Source organism: Geospiza fortis, unplaced genomic scaffold, assembly GCF_000277835.1.
Source record: "Geospiza fortis unplaced genomic scaffold, GeoFor_1.0 scaffold1103, whole genome shotgun sequence".
Taxonomy (NCBI): domain Eukaryota; kingdom Metazoa; phylum Chordata; class Aves; order Passeriformes; family Thraupidae; genus Geospiza; species Geospiza fortis.
The window spans coordinates 100,212-116,587 of NW_005054669.1; the positions used below are offsets into that span (position 1 = coordinate 100,212).

Here is a 16,376-nt window from a genome sequence, read left to right on the forward strand (position 1 = left end):
CCCTCAGCACATCCCTGTGCCACCCCTGACCACCCTCAGCACATCCCTGTGCCACCCCTGACCACCCTCAGCACATCCCTGTGTCACCCCTGATAGCCCTCAGCACATCCCTGTGCCACCCCTGGCAGCCCAGTCCTGCCTTGCCAGGACCTGCTGCTGCCCCCAGCAGCCCCTGCCAGTGCAGGTGTGCTCAGCCTGGGGAGTGGGGTCAGGGTGGGCAAAAGGAGGAAGGGTCCTAGGGGGGCTTTCCAGGGACACCTGTGCTGTGGTGGCAGTGCTGTGGTAGCTGCCTGTCCCTGGGGCGAGGAAGGGGTGTCTGGGTGGCTGTGGCTGGAGCTCTGCCAGGCTGGGAAGAGGCTGAGTCCCTGGGGCTGTGCTGAGGTCTTTGTGGAGCCCTTCACCTTTCTGTCTTGTCCCCGAGGTGCTGGGCCAGAGCCGGCGGAGCAGCCTGTCCGGGTGCCAGCAGTGCCTCTCTGTCACCAGCAGTGTCCTCCTGTCCCTCTTTGTGTCCCCTATCATAACAGCTCTCACTGTGGGTGAGTGCCGAGGGCACTGCCCACGGTGGGGGTGGCACTGTGGGGGCTGTCTGGGGCCAGCCGGGCTGGGCTGGGCTGGGCAGTGACCCTTTGTGTGCCCGCAGGTGTCGGCGTGCCCCTGGTGCTCACCTATGTGTACGGGACCGTGGTGCTGTCGCTGTGCCGGAGCCGCTGGGGCTGCAGGGGCGGCCGCACGCCTGGCGACCTCGGCGTGGTGGAGCTGGACAACCTGGCCAAGCGTGGGTCCCTCAGAGCTGGCAGGCCTGGCCTGTGCCCTCCTGTGCAGCGGGGCAGTCCGTGGAACGGCGTGTTCTCTCTCTCTCTGCAGTCCCTGCCCAGCAGCGGCCGCAGCCCGCGCCCGGCACGGCCACAAGGGGACAGCCAGTCAGCCAGCACGGTGGCCCTCGCTGGGAGCATGCTGAGTGAGGGCCAGGACACCTCTGACAGGTAGGCAGGGTGCCGAGGGGCTGGCACGTCCCTTCAAACAGTGTCCCCGCTGTGCTGGGCAGGGATGGGATGTTCCCCTTGGGGCCGCTGCCCTCAGGCTGGTGTCTGTCTGTCTGTCTGCAGGGAAGGTGTCACCATCGAGGTGGAGGTGTCGGTGGAAGCAGTGCCACGTTCTGCCCGGCAGCAGAGCCTCAGCAGTGCCCTGTCTGGGCAGAGCCTCTCTGGGGACTCCCTGGGAGCCACCAGTGACAGGGGCAGCTCCGTGGGTGTCCCTGTGGAGTGATGGGGGCCTGAGGGGGAGAGTCATGATCCACACAGAGGTCCTGTGCCCTCCTGTGGCAGAGCCAGGCCCCCTCTGCCAGCACACCCAGCCCTGGGAGCTGGGTCCTGGGCAGGTGCCAGCTGCACCCAGCACTGCTGCACCCTGCACTAGCCCTGTCCCCTTTCCCAGAGGCACCACTAGGAAATAAAGCTGCTCTGCTTTCTTTTCACTAGGAAATAAAGCTGCTCTGTCTCCTGTGGCAGAACTCCCCAGACAGCACAGCCCCCTGGCAGCCCACTGGTGTGCATGACAGGCATCACATCTGCACCTGGGTGAGGAAGAGGCCACCCAGGCCATGCAGGGGTTATCTGGAGTGGACTCTGCCCTCCCTGTACCAGCTGATCTGCCCCAAGAGCAGGCTGCAGGGTTAGGGGAGGGCAGCAGCCCCCCAGCTCCCATCTCTGGTGCTGGTCCCCACAGGGATCCATCCTGCAGCAAGGCCAGTGTGCAGGGACCACCATGGGCTGTAGGGGACCTATTGCCAGATGGGTTGCATAGTCTCAGGCCCTGGGATCCTTGCCACTCTGACTCTACTGCAGCATCCTGGGGAAAAAAAGCTGCTCTGCTCCTGAATGTTTTGCTGCTCAGAGGTGGGCAGTCACAGAATGGGTAAAGGATTTGGGTTGGAAGGGATCTTAAAGCTCATTGCTGTCCTTTGCCATGGGCAGGGACACCTTCCACTAGACCAGATTGCTCCAGCCTTGTCCAACCTGGCCTTGCACACTTCCAGGGATGGGGAGCCACAGCTTCCCTGGACGACCTTCCCTAGTGCCAGGGCCCCACTAGGGAAGGATTTCTTCCCAATATCCCATCTAACCCTGCCCTCTGGCGGTGGGAAGCCATTTCCCCTTGCCTGTCCCTCCAGGCGCTTGGCCAAGTCCCTCCATGTTTCTTGGAGCCCCTTTAGGCACTGCGACTCTAAGGTCTCCCTGGATCCTTCTCCAGGCTGAAGATGTCCAGCTGTCCCAGCCTGTCTCCATGGCAGGTGAGGTTTGTGAGCTGGCTCACCTGCACAGCTTCCTCCAGCTGCTCTGGGATTCCCATGTGATGGGGCTGTGCCTTTGGCAGTGCCTTGCACTACAGATCCTCCCTTTCTGAAGATGATCTCCACCCTTCTGGTCCTGGACTGCTGTCTTGGCTTCTGCAGTTCAGGCTGTCCTTCCCCAGCCAGGTGCTGCCTCTCCTGGCACCTTTGGCCCCTTCCTTCCCTGGCAGCCCCAAGCCTCAGCTCCCCACCCCGCCTGGTGGCTCTGCAGTGAATTGTCCGGTCCTGAACTGCTCTGGTGTCTGCAGTGTCCAGGCTCGGCCCCTGCAGCCCTGTGTGAGTCTGGTGCTTCAGAGCCTCACACACCCCAGTGCTGCAGCTGGATTTGCTGCTCAGGCTGTTTCCATGTTCCCCTGGAATGGGGCTGCCTGAGGACACCTCTCAGGAAGACTTTTTTCCTTTGCAAAAGTGGATTTGTTCTCAGCACAACTTCCACTTGCTGCCAGCTGGGTTTATCTTGGGATCGCTCTGGGAAGGGACCTCAGGCTTCCTCCTGCTATCAACATCCTGGTCAAGGCTACTCCAGATTTTGAATAAACAGAATGGATAGTCACAGGGACAAGCAGCTCTAAAGTATTAGTTATTTCTGCAGTCCCTGAGAGCCTGAGCTGAGGCAGCTTTGCTTGGTGACATTAAAACCAGTTTGCCTCAATTGCCATGTGCTGTCATCCCGTTCCTGCTGCCAGGCATCCATCTCCAGAGGGTTTGGTTTTAGGCTTTGTTCCAGGTCATTAAGGTTTATGATGCAGACTCCAGTCTCTGTGGAGTCCCCAAAATGGCTCCGATTCATGGTGACCTCACATTAGTAACCTGTAGACCATTTTCTGTGTGCTCTCCTGATGTTTCATCATGCTGATTTTTACTCAGAATGCTCTGTGGTGGGTCCTGTGCCACAGCAAAGGCCCTCAGAGCTGCAGGTGTTTGCCTTGCCTTGCTGCAGCTGCTCAGGGAACAGATGCAGGGGTGCTGTGCCTTCCTGGCAGGCTCAGTGCTGGCAGCTCACCAGGAACAGAGGAGCACAGGGTCCTGGGGCTGTGCAAGGAGGTGCCCTGGTCACCTCCAGTGGTGGCTTTGGTCAATCACAGGGCCCCAGGATGGTCAGACAGGGGTGCCTGAGGTCCAGGGGGACCCCCTGGCAGCAGTGGGGTCTGCTGCCCAGAGAGCTTCTGGCTCCCTGGAATCCTGGGGCAGGTGGGACAGCTCCAGGCTGTGGGGGAAGGAGGGACTGGGGGAAAGAACAAGTGTGGAAAATGCACAATAAAAGGAGCCAGTTGTGTGTGAAAAGAAATAAGGGATCACCACAGAGTGCTCTTGTTTTCCAGTGGGCTCTGTCTGCTACACAGGGAGAGCCCACCTGTATGGCCCACACCCTTCCATCAGTGTTTTACAGCCCAAGGGCTTCACTCCCGCTGGAGCAGCCATGGCTATTGACAGCCCTTGTCTGAGCTGTGCATCAGGGAGGAGCTGCCTCTTGACACACCTTGACAGAAGATGCAGCTCTATGGGTGCTATGGGCAGGGGAGCTCAGGGGCAAGCCTGGTGCCCCTATCCCTTGAGCAGACACAGACTTTCTCCAGAGGCTCATGTCCACTCTGTGTGAGACACCTCAGAAGAGCCATCCCGGGGAAACTGGGAGCCACAGGTGAAAACCCTGCAGTGATCCAAGACCACAGGGACAAACGTTCTCTTCCCCACCCCACCTTCCTCATCTCCCCCTCCAGGAAAGAACCAAGGACCAAGACCACACCTGTATTTTCTGGTCTTTTAGTTTGAAAAAAGTATTGATTGAAAGTGTACAACTGAACATGGCGTGGCTGCAGCACCACCGCCAGATTGTTTCACAAAAAAAACCAGAAAGGGCCTTAAATAATCGGGTGCAGATTAAAAAAACCTCAACAGTGAAAAAGTTCTTCCCTCCAAACAGAAATTCACAGGCACAGAAATGGCAACAACCACATGGAGACAATGGGGGGACATCCTCCTCCTGCTCCTCTCGGCACGGAGCGTGCGGCGCGGCGCTCCCGGGCACGGCTCATCCCAGCTCCCTCTTTGGAATGGTTACGGATGAACAGTGGACATGCCCTTGCTAACCAGACCCGCCCACCCCCCACCAGGACACGGACAAACAAGGCCTCTGCTAAGGCTAAAAAAAGGACAAGACCTGCAGTCTTGAGTTCAGCATGGGTAAGAAACGAGAGTCTGGTGAGCACAGCCCAGTCCCCAGGTGGGCCCTGCTACTCCAGTTTGGCCTTCTTGGTGCTGTCCCCACCGTTCTCCTCTGCTGGTGCTGCTGCCTCCCCCAGTTTTCGCTTCCCACTCTCAGCAGGTGGGTGTGTGTTGCGGGGTTTGAAGCTGATAATGATGCAGGTCATGTTATCGCAGCCGGTGCCGTCCCCTGAGGTGTCTGGAGCCAAGCACTGATCCAGCAGCTGGGGAGGGACAGGGCAAGTCAGCACAAGAGAGCAGACACACACTGGGACACCACCCTGAGGCACTGGGCCCGCTCCAGCATCTGACAGTGGTCAGGGGCTGCCAGGCCAGACCTGTGCAGGAGGAGTCAAATGCTGTTCCCACCGGACAAGGGGCAGAGATGGCCTCAGCTGCCCCAGGTTTGTGAATGTGGGCAGAAACTCCTTGGGCTGGACAGCACCCCTGGGGTCAGACACTGGCTGGAGTGCCCAGGGAACCCATCTGAGGGAGCGGGAGGGCAGAGCCAGCACACAGCAGGGATGCCACGGCGCTGAAGGGACAGCAGAGATCCCCCCCTTACCTCTTCTACAATGGAGGAGAGTGGCCGCAGGACTCCATTCTCATCCTTCTGGGTGATCTTCGACTGGATGAAATCCACCACTTCCTGGCTGCTCATCACGTTCCTGCAGAGCAGAGGGGTCAGGAAGGCAGGCAAAGGGAGCACACATGCCACAGTGTCCAACAGGCCTTGCTCAGGCTCAGCTCTGGAGGAAGGCTGGAGCAGTGATGCCTCCAGGCACAACAGCTCCCTCAGCACTCACCAGATTCCATCACAGGCAATGACCATGAAGTCATGGTCATCGTTTATTGTCAGCACTTTGATGTCAGGCAAGGCAGAGATCATCTGCTCTTCTGGAGGGAGGTTCTTGTTCCGCTTGTAGAAGTGATCCCCTGTGGTGGGGAGGAAGATGTCTGGGCACAGGCAGTGCTGTGCCCTGCCACAGGGCATTCCCAGTGGGACCAGTGGGTGCTCCCACAACCTGGGATCAGGCTGTGGGCCACCAAGCAGAGGAACCATTGCAGGTTCCAGGTGTAAGCTCTGGCAAGCCCAGGGAAGAGGGGTCTTGGCCAGCTCAGCCTGTCTTTACTCCAAACCAAGTGCCCCTTCCCCGCCTCCTGGGGCCAACAGCACACAGCACTGTCACCTCTGGAGAGGCTGGGGCTGCCCCATCCCTGGAAGCGTGTAAGGCCAGGCTGGATGGGGCCTGGAACAACCTGCTCTAATGAAGGTGTCCTTGCCCATGGCTGTGGCTGGAACTGGTTGAGCTTTAAGGTCCCTGTTCCCACCCAAACCATTCCAGGGTTCATTGTATGATTCAAAGTTCCCTTGAGAAAACTGGCCCTCAGCTCTGACTAGCAGCTTATCAGCTATCATCCTATGAAGGGACATCCAGGGCCACCACAAAATAGCAGGTGGGAGTGCCAGTGTCTCCCTAGATAAACAACTAGTTTTGGTTTGTGTCCTTCTGTACACACTCAGACAAATAAATGGGCTCAAACTGCCATGAAGCCAGGTCCCCAGGAAGCAACACACCAAGATTCCTCAATAACCGAGTAAGCAGGAAAAGTCCTGTTCCAGAAGCAGCAGTCTGGTTTTGGGACACTTGACATGAGGTGGTTTCTGACAACTCAGCTGCTGGCACAGCAGCCTGGGATGTGTCAGATGCTGCTTTCCACTGGTGTCCAACTGCTTCACGGCTGTTTTCTCCAATTAGACTGAAATCTCCCATCAAACACTGAAGAGGTTTCACTCATCTCATTAAAAATTGTTCCACAGCCTCAGAGGCTGGCAGTGCTGTCAGCGTGGCTCTCCTGAGGCCAGCCTTGCCACCACCCCCCTCCCTGCTCACCGATGGCCCTGGAGAGGTTGAGGCCGCCGTTCACCCTCCCGTCCATGGTGACCTTGCCACCAGCATTCTTTATCCTGGCCAGCTCCACCTCGTCCTCTGGCTTGTGGTCATAGGACATGTCCACGGCCTTGCCGCCCTCGGACACGACGCAGCGCGAGTCGCCCGCGTTGGCCACGATCAGCTGCTTGCCCCGGATGAGCGCCACCACGGCCGTGGTCCCGCTGTCTGAGCCAGGCTGCAGGACACAATTCTGGTGAGATTTCCTTCTCTAGCTCCCTGTCAGGTCATAAAGGACACCAGCACCAGCTGCCCAGCCCCAGCAGTGTCCCAGATCCCAGGGTAAGCACACATGGAGCAGTGGAGAAGGCCCGAGGGAAGTGGGAAACACCGGGAGTGTGTTCACCGAGGGGCAGGGGTAGGTAACACCTCCATCCCAGTCCCATACAGCGTGCTGGGTCAGGATTCTGTGGCGTTCCACAGGTTTGTACCCTCTGCTCTGATGTGCTAATTCCAACCCCAGCCCAGCTTGAGCACATCCTCACTTCAGGTCAGGACATTTCCCCAAAGGGAGAAATTGGCACCTTTGGAAGCCACGTCTCCTTTTCCTGACCCCCTGGGCCTGCCTGACTGCACCATCATGGGTTGAAGAGCCTTGCCCACGGAGGAGTCGTGCTGTGCCCTGGAGCTGTGGTGCCAGCAGAGCCCTCCTGCTCTTGCCCATGCTCTCCCTCCACAGTGCTTTCCAAGCACCTCACACCCAGCAGCAGGATCAGCCTCTGATCTCAACCTGCCATCCAGATCCAGGCCCATCCCTCAGCTTCTGCACAAACCCAGGCTGTCAGCAGCTCCCTCAGCCCCAGGAGAGTGCACAGGGTGTTCTGTCCCCACCTGAATAGGAACAACCCCTAGCTGAGTCTCCGAAGTGCCCCCCAGCTCCATACTAAGCTGCAGAACACAAAACCAGGGTCTGCACCTCCTCTTTCCCCTCCATGCCCGGTAACAACATTTCCTCCTCTTCATCCTCATCTTCCTCTGCTTCTTCAGTGTCATCTTCATCATCTTCATTCTCTGCCTCTTCACTGCTGTAACCGTCCTCATCCTCACTACATTCCTACAAGAAAGGAGAGATACCACAGGAGTCACACAGGCCCCTTGGTGCTGTCCCCCCGCTGGTCCCTCCATCCTGGGGACCAATGGTCAGTTCCCCCAGACATGTGAGGTGACCTGCCACGTGTCCCCCACACTTGATGGCTACAACCAGAGCAGCTGGTATCACTACAGCAGTGGATGAAGGGATGGTGCATGCAGCAGGACCAGGGACTATCAGCTATGGCTGCTGCAGGATGAGGGTGTGTCCATCGGGGTTAGCTCAAAAATCCCAAACATTCCCATGGGATGGCCTCAAAGGATCAGCCTGAAACACCTGCTCCTAGGAACACACCTAGGATGAGCCAGAGGCTCGTCTCAAGCACCACCATAAGCAATGCATTCTGCCCAGCCAGAAGGCCACTCTGTTCCAGTGCTGTTTCCTACCTCACTGTCTTCCTCCTCTTCCTCAACCTCATCTGACTCATCCTCACTGTCCTCAAAAAATTTGGATTTGGTTGTGCGCTGGGGCTTTCCCGTGGAGGAGCAGGAGGGCCCGGCCTCCCCAGTGGAAGAGGTGACGGCCTCGTCACCTTTGCCTAGTTCAGGCTTCTGCAGAGCAGGGCTGTTGCCTCCAGCGCTGGCTTTGTCTGAGGTGGAGGAAATACCCGTGATTTCTTCGTCTGGCTTCCCGTTCTTCCTCTCCTTGTGGTCGGGAAGCTCCCCTGGGTCAGCCTCTCCATTCATATTTGACTCCCCATCATGCTGCTTGCCTGTCCCCTCCACAGCGCTATCCCCAGCTGCAGCTACAGACTTGGCTTTGAGGTTCTTGGTGCAGTTTTGTCCATAACGTGTGAGAAGCTCCTCGATGGTCATTGTGGCTTCTTCGTGCAGGAGAGCAGCTTCCTCATTATCCACTGCAAATGAAGAGGGAGGGGATAAGGACAGAGAGGGTGAGAGAGCAGGACCCCCAGCACGCTGGCTCCTGTGCTGAGCTGCCCCAGCTGAGGCTGCTGCTGGCAGAGTCCCAGCAGTGCTGCCCAGGCTGACTCTGAGCACACAGCCAGGCTGTGCCCTCCCACAGCTCCAGGTGAGCAGGATGGGAACAGTTCTGAGCACAGCACAGCCTGCCAGTGCCCCCAGTGCCCCAGAGCTGTGCTTCCTGACCCACTGACAGCACCACAGAGTGTTTACATCAGCATGGGGGCTGGTGGGAGCACAGTGTGCACATCAGGTCAGTGCCCAGGGGCAGAGCCTCACTTGCCCAAGCACAAGCTCCTTGGGAGCTGCAGGGAAGCAGAGCCACCACTGCTGTGTGCAGGTTTGGTCATTAATGCTGCAGCTAGGAATAAGAGAACAGCTGAAACACTCCAGGGATCCCCACCAGCTGTCATTTGGACAGGTACAACAGGTGAGAGCACAGCTCTGGCCATCTCCCAAGTGGGACCAGACAGAAAGTGGGATGACTTTCCCCACTGACCATGGGCCAAACACCACTGCTCCCTACTGACATGCCCTTGCATATAGTTGGCTTTGCTATTTAATCCCAAAAGAAAAACAAATACAGATATCCCAAATGCTCCTGAAAATACTTTACAAAAAGAAAGAAAACCCACCCACCCACTTCCTGTCAGCTGTAGAAAAAACACCAACAATTTCAGCATTTCCAGACTGACATATTGTTCCAGGTGACAGGATCACCTTGCATCTGTCTCAAGGCTGGTCACAAGGTACTTGGTGAGAGTAGCACAGGATTCCACCCCAGGAAGCACCTCCTGGGCTGGGAGCCACTTGCTGGTGGAACACTTGCTTCTTTGTGGGAAGAAGAACTGCTGAAAAGACCAGGCTCTGCTTCAGTCCTGTGTGCACTTGGTGGCTGCCACTGGCCAGGGGGAGCTGAGCACTGCACACCACATCATTTCCCTTCCACATCTGAGTCCAGCTCAGAATTCCTGACATACCCTGGAACCCTGCAACCCATGGAGGAAGCTCTACAGAAAATGGGGACAGGCTGTTCTGTTGTCCATAGCATTAAGCTTGCAAATGGATAAAGGTTCCCCCCATAGCCACGGACAATGCTAAGGGGCAGTAGCTCAAGTCAGCCAAAATTTAACTGAGAAACTGGGACAGAAAACCCTTGTGCCCAAGGAGACTCGACCCTGCTGCTCTACATCCCTGTCCTGGAGCTGCAGCCTTGTCTGTGCACTGGCATCTGACTTACCATCATCTTCATCAGCAACCTTCTCCTTCTCATCTTCATCGTCCTGTGGCCGCCCAGCCATTTGAGAGAGCTCCTTAATCACCTCCTCTGTGGTGAGCTTGGCATCAATGGCCAAGAATGCATCTTCCAGGGCCTGTGTGTGAACAAAGACATGAGTGGGCAGCTGCCCCTTCCCCACAGGATGCCTGCCTGCCATGCTGTGCAATCCAGTCTCTTCCAGCTTGCACACTGTAACTAATCACAGCACGGCTGCAGCTGGCAGGGACCCACAGGCTTCTCCTGATCCAACTCCTGGCTCCAGCAGGGACACCCAGGACTCTGCCCAGACAGGCTCTGGACAGCTCCAAGAATAGAGACTCCATCAGCTCCCTGGACAAACACAAGGGCTTTCCTCTGTGTTGGCTCCTCACCTTTTGCAATTTGCCTTCCTTGTAGGCCTTCTGGTCTTTGATGATCTCAGGGAGGTACTTGGCACAGTACAGGGCAACTTCTTCTCCTGAAAAAGAGCAGAAACTATTTAAAGAGGCTGCTCCTTCCAGACAGAAGCTGCTCTTGAGCAGCTGAACTCCTGAGGTAAATCCTGGGACAGAAGCCAGAGCTGCTCCAGACACAGAGCAGTGACACAGCAGCTGAGTGTGGGGATCCTGCTGACACCTCCCCAGTGGGATGTGCAGATGGCCCTGGCACACCTCAGAGCTCCAAACCACCAGGTCTGGCCAATGCTGTGGACTTCCTGAGAGGGAGCTTAGGCTGACTCTTTAGGTGCAGCCTACCTAGAAATCTTTAATTGCACACGTCAGTGAAAGCAGAAGGAACAGGAAGCTTTTGCTCACTGCAGGTTCTATGGGAGCATTACCAGTGTGCAGTGAGCACACAAAAGGTGTTCTCTCTCCTAGTGTGTGCTCCAGACCAAGGGCAATGAGATCCCAGAGACTGAGATGAACCTCTCAGGAGATAGGACAGTCACTTGGTACAGGAAAGAGCACAGCAAGACAAACAGCAGCCAGAACACTGCGCTGAGAGCACAGGGGATAACAGTGCTGAGAGACAGCTCCAGTCAAGTGCTCATCCTAGAGCAGCTGAGAGGTTTTTAAAAGCCAGGAACTCCCCCAGCTTGGTAAGTAATGGTGTCAGGTATGGAATAGGGCATGGGGGGCATTTGTTTAGATCCTGAAGGTGCTATTAAGAGAGAAGGAAGAGTAAATATTGAGGGATGATGAATTTCTGTAGTTTATCTTGAACAGGGCAAGAAAGAGTAGTGTGAGTTGTAAGAGACCACACTAGTCATTGTGGTTTTTACATGAGCAAAGAACAGTGTAGGACACAGGAATGTGGACGTGGGTCACACCTCACAAAAATTAGAGCCAGAAACTGAGAAACAAATGAAATGACTGCACAGGAGGAGGGAGAGGAGCAGGGCAAGCTGCAGGCAGGTGGAGGGTCCTACTGCAGGGTCCAGGAACATCCTGACGCTGTGCTGGACCAACCATTCCCTGTCACAGGACAAAGAAGTAGCAGGGTGGGTGGCAGGGCACAGCAAGGCAGAACCTGCCTGCACCTGGGGCTTTCCTGTAGGTATGAGAACCATGTGGGCTCCTCTCCTTTGGGCTACAGGAGGGTTTTTCACAGGATGGACCAGACACAACTCTTGATCTTCCTGCTGCACATCCCCACTTCCTGCCCTTCTCTGAGTCCAGCAGAGACTGTGTGGGTAGCTGGGCATCAGGAAAAGCTGTGCAGGCAGGAGCAAGGCTCTGTGAGGGAATGGGGAGCAAGGGAAGTGAGAGGAAAGCAGCAGCCAGCCATCAGTTTAGCAAAGGGAACATAGTGGGAAGCAGAGAAGTGGGGAGATTTGGGAGAAAGACACGGGATCAAGTGGCCATTCACAGAACAGAAACAGCCAAACGGCCACTGTTACACAGTGCTGCAAAGCATTCCATGGTACAGGGAACAGAGAGACTGGCTCTGACCTGGGGACACTGGAGAGGACCTCTGACAAGGGCCTAGAGTGACAGGACAAGGGGAAATGGCTCCACACTGACAGAGGGCAGTGCTAGATGGGATATTAGGCAGAAAGTCTTGCCTGTGAGGGTTGTGAGGCCTTGGCCATTCTATGTTTTCTCCAAAAACACCTCTTGGAGGGAGGTGAAAAAATGTTATTTTTCTCCGTGAGATGGAAGCTGAAGGACAGTGATGTCCTCAGTGCAGAGCCCAAGTGGCAGCTGAGGCTCAAGGTCAGTGTTTGAATAACAGACCTCTTGGTCAAACACCACTCATCACTGCAGGGCCCAGCAAAGGGCAGGAGCCAACACCAGCAGGAGCAACAGGTACAGCACAGAACAGAGTGTGGTGTGGCTCAGGTAAAGTGATCTTGGGAACACCAAACCAGCACTGTGACCTGCAGCTGCTGACAGACACAAACCCCTCTGACTCTTGGGAACACCAAACCAGCACTGTGACCTGCAGCTGCTGACAGACACAAACCCCTCTGGCTTCCTCTGTCCGTTGCTGCTCCAACCCTTCCAGCCCCATGGTGGGTGCCAAGAAAAGATTGCTGTGGTTTAACCCCAGCACCACCCAGCCACTTGCCCACCTCTCAGGGAACTGGGGAATGGACTGGAAGAGTAAAAGGCAGGAAGCCCTTGAGTCCAGAGAAGTTAAAACAATAATAATAATTTTTTAAAAATAGTGAAAAGGCAAATAGCAAAGAGAGAGAAATAAACCTCAGGACAGACAAGCAACGCAAGATACATATCAGTGAAGTCACATTATTAAAATAAAGGCTAAAGCACAAGTAGACAGCCATAGGGACTGAGCAAACACTCCCTGCCCCTCACTCAAGGGGCACACTGCCCAAATATCATCCTCCAGAATCTGGGGGCAGGGAGGCCAGAGCACATCAAAAAGGAGCTGGGGAAGGCAAAAAACTGACCCAGCAGCATCTTTCAAACACTGGAAGCCTTGTCCACAAGAGGGAAACATAAGAGAAAAACTGATCAATGAAATGGAAAATGCTAATATGTAAAAAAAACCCCAAACTCATCCTTTCCCAAATAAGACAGTAATAAAAACCTTTCCCAACCTATCTGGAGCAGGAAGCTTACTGGAGTGTTTCAGGCTGAGAGATGAGCAAGGTGTATAAGAGAAGTTAAATTCAGTTTCTGTTCTGCCAGCTAACAAAGCTTAGCAAGGTTCCCACCCAAAACCTTACTCTTACACAGGAGAGACCTGAGAAATTGCTTCAAACTTAAGAACTAATGCATCAATAAAATCACACAATAGTAGGGGATGGGCAAAAGCTGTTCTTGTAATTCAGATTCAACTATATCCATGTCCTTCCTGATACGGTTTGTCCAGGGAAAGCTGCAGAGATTCAATCACTAGAAAGCTAAAACATGAGTTAGAAACTCATGCCAGTGCTTTGCCATCCCATGTCTATCTCAGATCTCCCCTATTGTATTTAAGAACCCCAAACACAATACTTGTCCTCTACTAACAGGAATATCATGAGTGTCCAAAGCCTCTCTAAAACCCAACACATGGTGTGAGACCTTGGCAGCTGAGAAACCAACACACTGAGCTCAGAGGAGAGCAGATGGTTTGATACTCTTCAGTCTTGACCCATTTCTGATAGATGCTCCTTATCTTTAGTTTTGCCTGACATACACACACAGAGTTTCTGAGGTGAGTGGCTCCTGATCCCTACATCCCATTTCCTTGTCATTCCCTGCCTCTCAGCACCAATTCATCATCCCCATGTTCTCAAAGAGAACCTTCAGGATACCAGTGACTGCTCCACATGGGTCTCTGCACACTCTAAGATGAAGTTCAGGAAAAAAGTAATTTCAGGATATGAAACACATTCTTCAGAGTGGGAGGACCTCTTTGGAAGAGCTACTTGCTACATTGGCAGCAGTGACAGTCACAAACTGGACACTGTTACAGAGCCAATGAACAGGAGGAAACAAGCAGTTCAGTTCTGCACACAGGTTTTTTAAAGAGCCTTCAAATAAACCATCAAACGTTTTCCATACTAAGCTGCCACAAGAAAAGCAGGGAGGACAGATAGGAGCAGGTTTCAGAATGGGGGATGGCCACTGGGAGAGCTCCTTGAAAAGCTATGTTGTTAAACATCTACATAAATCAACAGGAAAAGAGGTCAGTAAACCATGATGGATCACTCAGGATTATCAAAATTAAAATAAGTTGCAAGATTTAACAGCAGGATCTTGAGCTCTTACATTATACTGGCAGAGCAAATTCTGTAATAATATTAGCAATAATATTTAATAGAAATATTCAGTCATACAAGCAGAGAGAAGCTTTGGACTCCTCTTGACTGGAAAAAAAAAGATATGGAGTTCAAAAGTAAAAGTATTCAGTCATTCTTTGTGTCATGGATACTGCAGTGAAATTATCAGGCAGCAGATTTAACCATATCTTTTTCAAATAATGATTCTATGCGAAATGCACAGTGTAAACAATCACCAAACAATAGAAACCTTCTCAAAATGCAATTAGATAAATTTGTGAAGAGTTAGCTCATCCAGAAGACTCCACCACGTCTCCAGGATGGAATGGCTGCAATCTCCAGTTAAGGAACCCTTACAGGGAATGGATCTACCTGTTTTGATTTTCACTCTTTTCTCGGGCATCCACTAGAACACACGGCCTAGAGTCAATCTCAGGTGATTTTTCTTACCACTTTTTCTTCTGTGACTCTCCTGCCCAGCTTATTCACCACAAAACCAGCCATTCTCAAAAGGTATAAAAGATGGAATACAAATCTGATTTCAATTTCAGATCAAACCCTCACCTTCCTCCCAGGACCTCTAAGAGTTCAGAACTTCTGTTGATGGTATCTATGAAAGAAAATGCTTCTATCAAGGAGCAGAATTCCTAACAACAGATGGATGCCCCAGGGGTCCCACTGAAGGACAGACAGAGCAGAGTGGATGCAGTTACCTCCATGTCCATCGTAGACAGAGAACATGGCTGTCTCACTGTCCAGCTCAGGGATGCAGTTGTGGGCATCCTGAAAGAGAGAGCAAAGGTCTGAAACAACAGGGATTGCATTAGACCCACAGAAAATCATAGCAACACAAATTTGTTTGGGTTGGAAAGGCCCTCTGAGCCCAACCATTGCCCCAGCACTGCCAACCCAAAGTGCTGTCCCACACCCCCAAAGTGCCACATCCACACTGCTTTTAAACCCCTCTAGGGATGGTGACTCCACCCCTGCCTGGCCAGCCTGTGCCAGGGCTGGACAAACCTTTCCATGAAGAAATTGCTCACAACAGTCAACCTGAACCTGCCCTGGCACAGCTTGAGACTGCTTCCCCTTCTGCTGTCCATGATCCCCACCTGGCTGCACCCTCCCGTCAAGGAGCTGCAGAGAGTGAGAAGGTCCCCCTGATCCTCCTTTTCCCCAGGCTGAACCTTCCCCAGCTCCCTCAGCCATGTGCTCCAGACCCTTGCCCAGCGCCATTCCCATCTCTGGGCAAAGCTCAAGGCTCAACAATCCCACAAGCCATGGACAGAGAACAGCCCTTCTCTCCATAAGGGCTCTGTGGAGCAGCCAGCTTTGAGGAAGGCACCCCTGTGATTTTTACAGCCTGATCTCCTTCCCTATGGCAGGCAAACCCACCTTGGCTATTGCAATGCAGAGCCTGGAACAGATGGCCAGGCTGAACCCTTCTCCTAGGCCCTTCCCCTGCCCAGCCAACCCCCAGACATTCCTTCAATCCAGCCCTCCCCACCTGACACATCCCACACTCCTGCGGTCAGGAAGAACATGTATCCCGTAATACGTTCAACAATGTGATCTTTTCTGTAGTTCATCACCTTCAATGTGCTACAATTGCCCCAAAACACTGGGCTCACTCCAAGACAGCAGTCCCAAATATCTGGATGTGTCCATGCTGCCAGCAACATTCCAAAATTTACACACACACACACAACTAGCTCACAGCCCACCAACCACTGAGCTCTACTGCTTTTTTAGGTATGACTCCTTGGATAAGGTCTCTTCACTCTCCAGAGCTGCAGTTTTCTGTAAAAAGAGAACTTTGTTCCTTGCTCAGGAAACAGGAACAGTGAGGTTCAGGGTTTATGCAGCACTCTTTGCAATGGAACTGCTGGCACTGGGATGAAAAGAGCTTCTGAACAGGCAAGTGACCATCTGAGCTCAAAACGAGTAATGACTGAACGGCAATGCAGGAAATTTCCCCAACCCTCACTGGAGAGCAAATGAAAACAGAGATAAACCAAGAAGCAGCATTTTAGTGCTCACCTTGTGAGCAATCACAGAAGCCAGTGAGACAGACAGGGAACCCCCAACACAGTAACTGGGATAAGCCCCAGGTGACCAAACAGCAGTGTAATTAAAGAGATGCAAATGCTACTGCTGCGGAGGAAACCCAGCAGTGGCACCAAAACCAGTCCGTGCTTCCCTTGCTGAGCCCCTCGGGGCCTGTCCTGATCTGTCCCCTCACAGAGCCCCACCCGAGGGCACACGGGCAGGGCTGGGGCAGGGCTGGCACACGGGCAGGGGGGCAGCAGGTCCCAGCACCGGGGCTGCGGGCGGCTCTGCCCCACTCCCGGCTCCAGCCCCGGGGCT

At 54.1% G+C, this 16,376-nt stretch overlaps 2 protein-coding genes across 2 annotated transcripts in view; one reads left to right on the forward strand and one right to left on the reverse strand.

The window, feature by feature from the left end:
- LOC106632074 (E3 ubiquitin-protein ligase RNF19B-like) overlaps positions 1-3,006 on the forward strand; it is a 6,029-nt gene extending 3,023 nt beyond the window's left edge. Inside the window, exons 5-7 of the mRNA XM_014311141.2 lie at positions 422-536; positions 641-983; positions 1,107-3,006. Of these exons, the coding sequence (XP_014166616.1) occupies positions 422-536; positions 641-983; positions 1,107-1,266 (618 nt within the window). The 3' untranslated portion in view covers positions 1,267-3,006. The remainder of the gene's footprint in view (positions 1-421; positions 537-640; positions 984-1,106) is intronic.
- A 1,092-nt stretch (positions 3,007-4,098) lies between these two features.
- The window catches only part of PPM1G (protein phosphatase, Mg2+/Mn2+ dependent 1G), a 15,309-nt gene continuing 3,031 nt past the window's right edge, over positions 4,099-16,376 (reverse strand). The window contains 10 exon segments of the mRNA XM_031065040.1: positions 4,099-4,779; positions 5,121-5,223; positions 5,362-5,491; positions 6,451-6,685; positions 7,424-7,561; positions 7,984-8,453; positions 9,758-9,890; positions 10,168-10,253; positions 14,723-14,998; positions 15,001-15,068. Coding sequence (XP_030920900.1) covers positions 4,585-4,779; positions 5,121-5,223; positions 5,362-5,491; positions 6,451-6,685; positions 7,424-7,561; positions 7,984-8,453; positions 9,758-9,890; positions 10,168-10,253; positions 14,723-14,998; positions 15,001-15,068 — 1,834 coding nt within the window. The 3' untranslated portion in view covers positions 4,099-4,584.